This window comes from Malaya genurostris, chromosome 1 (genome assembly GCF_030247185.1).
Source record: "Malaya genurostris strain Urasoe2022 chromosome 1, Malgen_1.1, whole genome shotgun sequence".
Taxonomy (NCBI): domain Eukaryota; kingdom Metazoa; phylum Arthropoda; class Insecta; order Diptera; family Culicidae; genus Malaya; species Malaya genurostris.
In genome coordinates, this window is record NC_080570.1 from 139,786,348 (window position 1) to 139,798,684 (window position 12,337).

A 12,337-nucleotide genomic window follows, 5' to 3' on the forward strand; every position below is an offset into this window, starting at 1 on the left:
AAATCGGAATTTATCTGTATGAAAATTGGGCAAGACTGTCATTCGCATGTTTTTTATAACCAGAATAATTACTAGAATGATACTTTGTATTAATCGACGTCTTTCTCTTCAAAACCTCGTGTTTCACTCGAAACATTATCAATATTAACTATAAAAATAAACTACTTTAAAAAATGGTAAATCATCTACATCATCATCTAAAAATTCAGTCGTCTTTGACAGAACAAACAAATAATTCTTGTCGCTAGAAAATAAATACCTTTTAAATCTGTAATTGCCTTTAATCCACCAGACAGTTCACTTCTCTATTCGCTCTAATGCTTGATATAAAAACGCAATGAACTGCAGGCAGCGAAGGGGTTGAAACAATTGTATAACTCCTGGCAGAGATGCCAGGTAAAATTTTAAAGTCTGCATACTAGAAATGCTTCAATCCAAGTGAAGTCATAAGTATGACGTGAAAAAACAAACAAGAAGCCCAAAAACGTAATTTTAAAAGTCTGTAAATTGGACGACTGTATATAAAAGTTTCAAAAACCTGCAAAAAGTCTGCAAAATTGCAGAGTCTGCTTACAAAATAAATCGAAAAATTTACATGCAATTCTGGAACCTGGCATCTGTGGTGATTTTTCAGAAGGCCGTTTCACTTTGTTTACTTCCTCTTCTATTAATTCCCTTGATACCAGAAACTTTCGACTTTCAAACAAAATTGTGAAACCCAAGAAAATCTTCATAATAATCTAAAGAGAAAGTTAACAAAGAGAGGCCTTCTGAAAAATCAATCGAGAACTAAACAAAGAGAAGGTGTCATTTGCACGTGGCACCTTTTCCAATGTTCATCAGAGATGCCAGGTCTGCAGATTTATCTACATATCTGCAGATTTCTTATGAAGTGCAGCAGACATTTGAAAACCAAGTTTTTCGCAGACTGAAGGTGCACTGTTCTTGTGTTCGGTATTTATGGTAATTCAGTTAATATGGCAAAGCGCATCGGAAACAACACCCCAGAAAGAAATGTTTCGCACCATTTCTCTGCACACTTCAAAACAGCCCCGTCGCTATAGAAACGCGTTCCAATTCATTAGCCTTCTATTAGCATCCAATATTGAATCGATACGCTACTGGTTTACAGGTTTTGCTCCAGAAAGACTTGAGTTATTCATTGTGCTAATGAACCAGCCACACAGGCTACGGTCACTCATTAACGGTAAAGCTCTCGAAAGGTGCAGAGCTCTCGATCGATCCAATCAGGAATCAGCCATGTGATATGCAAACATTCGGCTTTCGAGTCGAATTTAATGTTGATGACATATGTTTCAAATCCTACAGTAGGAAATCATCAAAAGTGAAATCATGTTTGTTTGCCCCCGTTTCCCCTATATGATAATGTATGCTATAACACAACTCACGAATGGATTTAATATTCAAGAATGTGTAGCCCTAGCATATTGGATAAGTCGATTCGAAACGGAGCCACGCCTCATGTCGCCTGGTTAGAAAAAATGAAGAGAGAAAATAATCTGCATCAAGCGCCAATTTCTCCCAGCTATTTCCTGTGCGGAACCGGTTCGCAGAGCAGATGGAATTGTCACCAAGGCAGCGCAGTTCCGAAAGCAGTAAATTCTACATGAAAACAGCAAAATTTCGAAATATACTTGAGCGTATGAATAATTTATGTAGGATAATTTCTCATATCCTGCAGTAGCAAATCGAAATCACAACAAAACAAATTGCTCGGTAAAACGCTGTCATTCGATTCTTCAGAGTCACGTTCGGCCAATTTAAAGCCAACACAAAGACCCTGGCCAGTAGCGCACAGGAGTGCGTTCCATTGCAAACTTGAATGGGTTGAAAGGCAAGCACGTGCGACATTAGAAGGGCCCCCCTTTGCTTCTTGCCCCACAAATCTGACACGGCGCGTCTCTGCACTGTGCGGTGACTTGGAGTACTCGTGGAATTTTTCTTGCAGCACTTCACTCCGGTGCACTTCGGTGCAAGCAAGAATTTAAATTGACCCGTTTGGAACCCCATCCGTGGGCCCCAATGCAATGAACCATGATTTATGACAGATTACGACATGTCTGCGGTGGTAATGTGAATGTAGGATTGCGTTCACTTGCGTCGTTCTTGATTTATTCATATTTTTTTCTCTGCGATTCCAACCGGCCACCGCAATGTCGTTTTAAGGGCACCTTTGAAGTCCGGCTGCAATTCTTGGCAAAGACCATTCATGAAAATACAGTGTCAAGTAAAGCATAGAAGCATTGGCGCCGATTTTATCTAAACGAACCGTCGTCATTGAGGTTCATGATCAGCCGGCCGACCCGTTGTTGACCGGTTTACAAGAAATCAACCATCAAGTCTGTAACATAATTTGCATAAATGAACAATCCTGCCAGTGGATTTTTTGGTGCCTACATAGTTCCATCCATAAGAACGACGGTTGACCGTCGACTTGCCTTCACTTTCCATTATCTGAACATCTGAATGATATTAATGCGGTGCTCGTTTGAAATTAAAATCCTTTCGCTTTTGTTTGATCATTTTTGATTTACCTTTCCCTTCCTTCAGGTTACTGGCCACTGTAGCGACAGCCACTCTGGTTGTAGTCAACTCACAGTTTCTAAGCTTCGATCAACATGGATCCGACTGCGCACTGTACGTCGGTGGTCCGGGAAAATCATCCGCCTTCGATTACAACGTGAATCTGTTCCGAGGAACGATGTAAGTATCTAGATTTTTTTTTCTTGATACGACAAATTATGATTCCTTCTTTCTAGATCTCCGCTCCACACCGAATCAAACACTTGCATCACATACGATGCCATCAATCAGGCTTACCTGGATGCCCGCAAGCGCATCCGAGTGTCACAGCCGAAGGGAGACTGGAAGACGGAAGACATCGCCACCGTCGGTGAGTTGATGCTCGACATCTCCATCCAGCTGGCCAGGACGTAAGTTATTCTTTCCGACCAATCTTCACGTGGATCACTTTACCGATCATTTTGTTCCCATCCCCCAATCCAGTTACGGTCTATCCTACGAAGAGATCGAGAAGGGTCTACCGTCGATCGACACCTCCAAAACCCTTATCCGGGAAGTGTGTCCTGCATTCCTGTCGGGAGTGGAATGTCGGCCGGGAAAGTATCGTCGAGTGGATGGTCTCTGTAACAACCTGAAACATCCAACGTGGGGTGCTGCCATGACCCCGTTCCAGCGTCTGATCGGTCCTCTGTATGCTGATGGAATCAACGCACCTCGAATTTCCGTAACCGGACACGATTTACCACTATCTCGTGTCGTTTCGCGTACCATCCATCCCGACGAGGGTTATCACGATCACGCCGGAACGGTGTTCGTGATTGCGTGGGGTCAATTCATGGATCATGACTTCACTCTGACCGGAACTCCACTGGATCCGATCAATCGAAACGATCCCGAAGAATGCTGCAAGAGACCACCGCACCTGAAACATCCCTACTGCAATGAAATCCGCATTCCAGATGACGATTACTTCTATCGACTGTTCAACGTAAAATGTATCGACTTTGTGCGTGGTTTCCCATCACCACGTGCCGGATGTCGTCTAGGATCGCGTGCCCAGTTCAACACGCTTACCTCCGTCATCGACGGTAACACCATCTACGGAGTGAACGAAAAGTTCACCCGGAAGCTGCGAACCGGTTACAATGGGTTACTCCGAATGAACCCGGTGTTCGCCGAGTATGGTCTCAAGGATCTGCTTCCGCTGAAGCTGGACATTCCGGACGAAGGTTGTACGCGACCCAACAAGAGCATGTTTTGTTTCGAAGCCGGAGAAATTCGTGTCAACGAACAGCTGGTGCTGACCTGCATGCATACTCTGCTGGCACGTGAACACAACCGTATCGCAACCGAACTGGGTCGCATAAATCCCCATTGGGACGATGAAACTTTGTTCCAGGAAGCTCGCCGCATCAACATCGCCATCATCCAGCACATCACCTACAACGAATTCTTACCGATTCTACTCGGCAAGGAAGTCATGGAAAAGTTTGGCTTGCTCACACCGAAGGAAGGTTACTGGGATGGTTACGATGAAACGATCAATCCGGCCATCATCGATGCATTCTCGGCGGCTGCCTTCCGTTTCGGTCACTCGCTGTTGCCCACCGCAGTCGAACGGTGGTCCAAGGCACACAAATTCATCGCTTCCAAGCGGTTATCGGATCTGATCCGTCGGCCGTACGATTTGTATCGGGCAGGAGTTTACGACGAATATCTGATGGGATTGATGAATCAGGTGGCCCAGGCCATGGACGATTCGATCACGCAGGAGGTCACCAACCATTTGTTCAAGAAGGAAGGTGCACGGTTCGGTATGGATCTGGTATCGTTCAACATGCAGCGCGGCCGAGAGTTCGGCGTTCCCGGATACATGGAGTTCCGAAAGTTCTGTGGACTGCCAACTGCAAACACCTTCGAGGAGTTGTTTGGATCGATGCCCAATGAAACCGTGCGTCGATACGAGAGTATATTCGAGTAAATCGAGCATCCATCCGTCACATCAGAAGATTCATAAATAACTGAAATTCTTTTGTCTTACAGACATCCATCCGATGTAGATCTGTGGTCCGGAGGAGTATCGGAACGTTCGCTACCAGGTTCAATGCTGGGACCAACCTTCGCCTGTATCATCGCTACTCAGTTTAGCTACGTGCGCCGCGGGGATCGATTCTGGTATGAACTGCCAAACCAGCCATCCTCGTTTACTCCGGAGCAACTGCAAGAAGTCCGGAAGGCTAAACTTGCCCGACTAATTTGCGACAATACCGATTTGATCGATACCGTGCAAATCTATCCGATGGTGTTACCAGACCATGAAATGTATGTCGTTAAAGTTATTTTTTTGTTTATACGTGCATTTTGACTGTTCCATTTTCGTTTTCCAACAGCAATCCAAGAGTGCCATGCAAGAGCGGAATTCTGCCATCGATCGACCTAACCAAGTGGGCCGACTACGGTCAGGAAAACCATTCACCTCATCAATATGTAAGCTGTCAAGCTATTATTCGTTATACTGTGATAAATACGCTATTTTTTACCAATTTCAGCAATTCCTGAACGACATACCTGGAAACATAGGGTTCAAAAAGTAAAAATATAGGTACGCTGCGCTTACTGATACCACCGCCAGCAAACCTACGATTCAATGGAACCGATCTAGAGAAGACAAAAAAGGGGATAAAAAAAAGAACCATTTCAGAGATTATAAGTTAGATAATTCAAACTAATATTATAAGCCAATCTATGCTTCCATCCAGTCTGTCCTGTCAAATCCCACTATCGTTACCTATCTTTCCCAATTATCATTGTATTATACACATTTTATCACCCTGGCACCCACATACTAACGGAACAATAGCTCCTTTAAAAGAAAAGAACATAGGCTTCGACTCAACACTAGAACAAAAACAATGACAACTTCTACACGTTAATAATTTTTAATTGTTTTAAAACATGAATACATTAGTTAAATTGATCAATTGTTTTTTTAAAAATTGTGGTTATTAAACAATTTACTTTTTCTGAACTATGACCAAACAAGCACTACAGTGTGTATCCTGTAAACAGTGTTATTACCATACATTCCTCATCCTCATAATGTTTCTCGCAGGATAATGTAGTGCTGTTCAATTGCTGCTATAACAATGTTCGTTATTTTTTTTCCTAGAGCTAAAAACAAATACAAGCATTTATATCGAATAATTTGCTCTATTACCACACAAAAAAACTGTAATTGTTAGAGTGCCTATAACCAGAGTGACGACATCTCATCCGTAATGCTGGCAACAATTAAAAACATTCCATTAGCTTTACATTGAATTGACAGGTCGTTTGCTCGTTTGGAACTGGTAGCTGTCATTCCAAACGAACAGCTGTCGCCACTCTGATTATAGTCACTCTAGTAATTGTCTAGCCGTACGTCAAATGCTGGCAACACTGCTTGCAAGTTAAAGAGTATTTATTTACCCCGAAATCAGACGTCGCAGCACAAGCAGGAATTGGTTATGTTATTTTTGATTGTTACATCAACTCTATTGTTACGATCAATACAATCATGCACCCGTTGATGAGTAGAGAACCACACGCCTTGAACTCTCTATATTGTTTTTGTGTAATATTTATGTACATAATAAAAATTTTAAGTACAATATAAAAACACTGGCTTATTGAACAAATGTATGTAACCCAATATATATATATAGAAAGTGACGAAACTGTCTAATGACTATTTGATGACATGTCCTGTTTGTTTAAATTTTAGTTTGGAACACGAATATCTAGAAACTAACACAAAAACTGAATAAATTTAATTTGAAGCAGGTAGAGTAGTTTAAACATATTACGGGTAACTTTTATCAGAATCACTGGAACACTTCTCCCACAATTTCCACAAATGTAAAACACGCATTGTGTGCCAATTCCCTCATTGCGCATGTTGCAATTCCGCTTCAACTCTGAATTATACACAATTAATGTTTTTCGCTGAAACTTTTACCGCCGAGTACTCGGTAATTATCTCGACAAAAGATAAAATTGCGGAGACTCGGCAATCTCAACTTTGACAAACGTCAGTTTTTACCGAAATTGTTAGCAAAATGTTTACTGTCTTTTCGGCATATCCTTTCCTGAAATTTATGAATTATTAAGCCTTCAGCAATTCAAAGTAAAAAATTTGTTTTTCTTTACTTGTGGACATTCAGTTGTGGATCAATATTTCATTTTATTTTCGTATAAACATACAAAAAAAACATTACATTACTTATATTTCGGAGATGAATAATTGTAAAATATGCAATTCAGACTGTTGTCGAATGTGTTGGTTGACATGTCGTTGAAGTTCTTTGACATATCCTATAATTACTACCCGAAAGTAAAAGCAGGATCTGGAAGGTGCTTTCTATAAATTATCAACAATAATTTGTAGTTATTATACTCGCTGGATAGATAGTAGATTCCCACGTCTTCCTTTTGGATAGATTCCGAAATATTTCGTCAGAAATTAACTGCGTAGTGCTATGCGAAAATATAAACGTAAATGACAGCTGAATTTCGGTGAAAAAACATTTGCCGATTTCGAAATTTCGGCGAACGCATTTGTTGATTTCGGGATAATTGTTAATCACCGATCTCGGCAAAAAGATGCACTTTGCCGAAAATCAGTAAATCTACTAAACGAATCTCGGAAAACATGATATTGCAAGTGTTGCATCCTGGACGCGTACTCAACGAGAGAGAAAAGGGTTTAGGGTCCCCTTTCCCCGGAACTTAATAAATTATTAGTTGAGACCGGAGCTAGATCGGACACGAGGTTAAACCGGACAGCGTAACTATCTTATAAATCTGCAATTATTTCGATCTATGGATTGACTGAACGAGCTTTCATTCGATTGACAAACGTCAGTGAGCTGAAGGTTGAGACGTTAGACTCACGAAAGGTTTAAATTAAGGTATTTTGAGATTTGACATCCCATTTTATTCGGCCTTAATTTTGGTGTGAAGCTCTATAGTCTAATTTACCCCATAATGAGTCCGGTTTAGCTAAGCGGTTCCAGAAATATTACTTTTTGAGTTGGTTACTTCTGCGCGACTTGGTTCGAAAACTAATGCTTGTTTGTCCAAATCCAAATTGGAAAGTGGAGCTGAATCTACACAACGGTAGAGATAACTTGGGTGAAAACCTATTTGTAATGAATGTTTTTTAAATTTCCAAAAAGCGTCCGCTCCAGTCTCTCCTCTACTATGAAATCTCTGTTCTTTAGATAATGGATAATTTCTAACAAACGACTTCATAATCAAAAATCAATTAGATGGATATTTCCATATGTATGGAAACTGGAAAACTATGTGACATTCATAATCATGAAATGCGTATAGAATCTAGAAGTAACGATATATCTGATCGTTTTTAAGTGCATTTCATATAAACGTAGCATGATTTCCACTAAATATCAACAGTTTTTACACTCATTTTATGAGTTAAGTGTTTATTTTTATTAATTTCATGTGTTCTACAAGCAGTGATAGATCGAATGCTTTGCACGTGATGCTAACTTGCAAATTATTTTCAGTGTAAGAGAAAACAAATCGAAAAAGGGCGAAACTATTGTTAGGCGATTTATTCAGTGGATATAGAAGGAAAGTGGTAAAATTTGCATGCCCTTTGAAGATTAACTAACAATTCATCGACTAATCAAGAACTAATCTGAGAATATACGATAATTTATAAATACGATTTGAAACCAAAGTCGAAAAATTCACTGATGTTTTTTCTCCATTTGCTATCAATGTTTGAATCGCCTTTCTTTGAAAAACAGATGAAATGTTAAAATTAAAATTTGCAAAATGATCCACGGCCTTAAAATATCACTACACTGATAAAAATCGACCGTTAGACCAAAGTCTTAATATACCTAATTTTGACGCATTCGATTTGACACTTAAATTGTAAATGTAAATCACTTCAAAGCCTATTCAAATGAAATCACATTGAAACATATAGATAACTAACTTTCATTTCATTTACCAAACAGTAGATCAATTCTAATTGTACGACACTTAATGTTCAACAGATTTGACACTTACAGTTGAAATGTCAGACAAAAGCATATAAACTGATTGAAATAGTAAAATTTTAGCTGATTTTACACTTAATTCTCATATAGAATACTTATTCATATAAAATGTCAACATTTGTGTATATAGGTTAGAATAATATGCTAATTATTGTTTATTGCATTGAAATTATCCGATTCAATTTAATATTCTACGGCTTATAAAAATTTATAACTCATAATTTATAATATTTATAACTTTATTTGAATCGTACAAAGTAGAATAAAAAATATCTGATTTTTTTTTTTTTTTCATAAATACGTTTATTTCATAGGCAATATACATAAGTTTTTCTTCGCCGTGGCATCCACAATACATAGTAGTTTAAACCTAATACATTTCGAATATCATATTAGTATGTTGGTACTCATTAGTTAATCTAAACACTGTTTTTATCAAGCGAGTTGCTATTTTAATTACATTAAATAAAATACATTTATTTTGTACATGATCTTATAACTATTTCAGGATTGTTTGTATCAGTTCACCACTTATATTCAATATCCTATAGTTGGCTATTGGTTGAACTCATGGAAGAGAAAACAGTTTAACATAAAATAAAATTTAAATTGGAACTCCAATGGATTTAATGAAATGATAAAGAAGTTTCATGTATGGAAGGTCACGACAAGCAAGAATGTCGCGAACTGGGACATTGGATAGTCTACCTTGGGTACGCAAGGAATTTATTAGTTGAGATCTGACATCACGAAACTCCACGCATGTCCAAACAACATGGTCAATATCGCGGTAACCTTCGCCGCAAGCACAATGATTAGTCTCGGAAAGTCCAATTCGAAGGAGATGTGCATCTAACGTGTAGTGATTGGACATGAGTCTGGACATCACACGAATGAAATCTCTACTCACATCCAGTCCCCTGAACCATGCCTTTGTCGATATTTTAGGAATAATTGAGTGCATCCACCGACCCAGATCATCTTTATCCCAAGAAGCTTGCCAGCTGGCAAGTGTTCTTTGGCGAGACGCGCTATAGAATTCGTTGAAAGCAATCGGTCTCTCATAAATTTCACCCTCAATAGCACCACGTTTGGCTAAAATATCGGCTCTTTCATTGCCTGGAATGGAGCAATGAGCCGGAACCCAAACTATTGTGATTAGATAATTATTATTCAATATGTCGTTCAGACACTGTTTTATTTTACCCAAGAAAAACGGTTCATTTTTGCCAGCAGCGTTTGAGCGAATGGCTTCAATTGCACTCAGACTATCTGTGAAGAGGAAATAATGGTTTGGAGATAATGTGACGATTACATTCAAGCTATAATGAACTGCTGCTAACTCTGCTATATAAACAGATGCAGGTTCTTGAAGCTTGAATGAGGCCGAAACATTATTGTTGAACATACCAAACCCTGTCGCTTCTTCCATTCGCGATCCGTCCGTGTAAAACATTTTCTCAGAGTTAATATGCCTGAACTTACTTGAAAATATTTTTGGGATTTCCATAGAGCGTAGGTGGTCCGGGATTCCACGCACTTCGCGCTGCATGGATGTGTCGAAAAATAAAGTTGAGTCAGGTACATTTAGGAGGCTGACACGGATAGGAATATATCTTGAAGGGTTGATTTCCTGTGACATATGGTTAAAATATACTGTCATGAATTTTGTTTGAGATCGAAGCTCGACTAGTCGTTCGAAATTATTAATTACCATGGGATTCAGCACATCACATCTTATTAGCAGGCGTGATGAAAGCTCCCAAAATCGATCTTTTAATGGAAGAACTCCCGCCAGAACTTCAAGACTCATTGTATGTGTCGAATGCATGCAGCCTAAAGCAATTCGCAAACAACGGTACTGAATTCGCTCAAGTTTGATAATATGAGAATTTGCAGCGGAACGAAAACAAACGCATCCATATTCCATCACTGAAAGTATCGTTGTCTGATACAATTTTATTAGATCTTGCGGATGAGCACCCCACCAAGACCCTGTTATTGTTCGAAGAAAATTTACTCTTTGTTGGCATTTCGTTATCAGATACCTAATGTGTCCTCCCCACGTGCATTTGGAATCAAACCACACCCCGAGGTATTTGAAAGTCAAAACCTGTTCGATTATTCTTCCCATCATATGAAGCTGAAGTTGCGCGGGATCATGCTTTTTTGAAAAGACGACCAGCTCTGTTTTCTCCGCAGAGAATTCGATACCAAGATGAACAGCCCAAACGGACAATTTATCTAAGGTATCTTGCAATGGTTTTTGCAGATCAATAGCTTTGGATCCAGTAACTGAAACCACGCCATCATCTGCCAATTGTCTTAGTGTACATGGGGTTACTAGACAGCTGTCAATGTCATTCACGTAAAAATTATAGAGGAGCGGACTGAGGCATGAGCCTTGCGGGAGACCCATGTAGCTAATTCTGATTGTTGCCAAATCGCCATGTGAAAAATGCATGCGTTTCTCTGACAAAAGGTTGTGCAAATAATTATTTATAACCGCTGGGAGTCCATGTTGGTGGAGCTTGTCTGAAAGAACATCAATGGAAACTGAATCAAATGCTCCTTTAATGTCTAAAAATACAGATGCCATTTGTTGCTTTTGAGCGAAGGCAATTTGGATGTCAGACGAAAGTAATGCAAGGCAATCATTCGTCCCTTTATTTCTACGGAAGCCAAACTGAGTATCTGACAACAAACCGTTCGTCTCGACCCAAGTGTCGAGACGTCGTAGAATAATTTTTTCGAACAATTTTCTGATGCAGGACAACATCGCAATGGGTCTATATGAGTTGTGATTGGAAGCTGGTTTCCCCGGCTTTTGAATGGCGATAACTTTCACTTGTCTCCAGTCAGGTGGAACAATATTTTGCTCAAGAAACTTGTTGAACAATTCCAACAAACGTCTTTTTGCGAGGTCGGGCAGATTCTTCACCAAGTTGAATTTAATTCTGTCCAATCCAGGAGCGTTATTGTTACAAGACATGAGTGCTATGGAAAATTCCATCATTGAAAAGGGGCTATCAATGGAATCATCATTTGAAGAAGACTCCCTAACAATGCTATGCGTAGGAACGGAATCTGGACAAACTTTCCTCGCAAAATCAAATATCCATCGATTCGAGTACTCCTCACTCTCATTTCCTACGTTACGATTCCTCATTCGTCTGGCCGTATTCCAAAGAGTGCTCATTGAGGTTTCTCTTGACAAACCTTCCACAAAATGTCTCCAATAGCTGCATTTCTTAACCCGAAGTATGTTCTTGTACTTGGTTTCTAAAACCAAGAATTTTTCAAAATTCTGAGGAGTTCCTCCTCCTCGTTTTAAAAACGTCTTGAAAGCATTTTGTTTCGCGTGTTTAGCATCTGAGCACTCTTTGTCCCACCAAGGATTTGGAGGTCTTCTGTTAGACGATGGACCAAGAAATCGTTTGGTTTGGGCTTGTTCTGCGGCCTCCAGAATCGAACAAACGAGGAAGTCATATTCTTCAAGTGGGGGAAGCTCTTCCATTGAAGTTAAGACACTTGAAATATTACTTTGGTATTTAATCCAGTCAATATTTTTTGTCAAATCATATGGAATATTAACTGAATTAGCAATGCCTTTGTTACTGCTAATTGAGATGATGATTGGTAAATGATCGCTACCATGTAAATCAGGAAATACTTTCCAGGTGCAATCTAGTCGAATTGAAGTCGAACAAAGAGATAAA

At 39.6% G+C, this 12,337-nt stretch overlaps 1 protein-coding gene across 2 annotated transcripts in view; it reads left to right on the forward strand.

Moving 5' to 3' along the window:
- Positions 1-6,202, forward strand: part of LOC131425931 (peroxidase) — a 30,066-nt gene extending 23,864 nt beyond the window's left edge. For both annotated transcript variants that reach the window (XM_058588237.1, XM_058588238.1), the window contains exons 3-8: positions 2,572-2,724; positions 2,781-2,954; positions 3,028-4,521; positions 4,588-4,866; positions 4,935-5,031; positions 5,094-6,202. In XM_058588237.1, coding sequence (XP_058444220.1) covers positions 2,572-2,724; positions 2,781-2,954; positions 3,028-4,521; positions 4,588-4,866; positions 4,935-5,031; positions 5,094-5,138 — 2,242 coding nt within the window. In that variant the 3' untranslated portion in view covers positions 5,139-6,202. The remainder of the gene's footprint in view (positions 1-2,571; positions 2,725-2,780; positions 2,955-3,027; positions 4,522-4,587; positions 4,867-4,934; positions 5,032-5,093) is intronic.
- Positions 6,203-12,337: the final 6,135 nt, after the last annotated feature.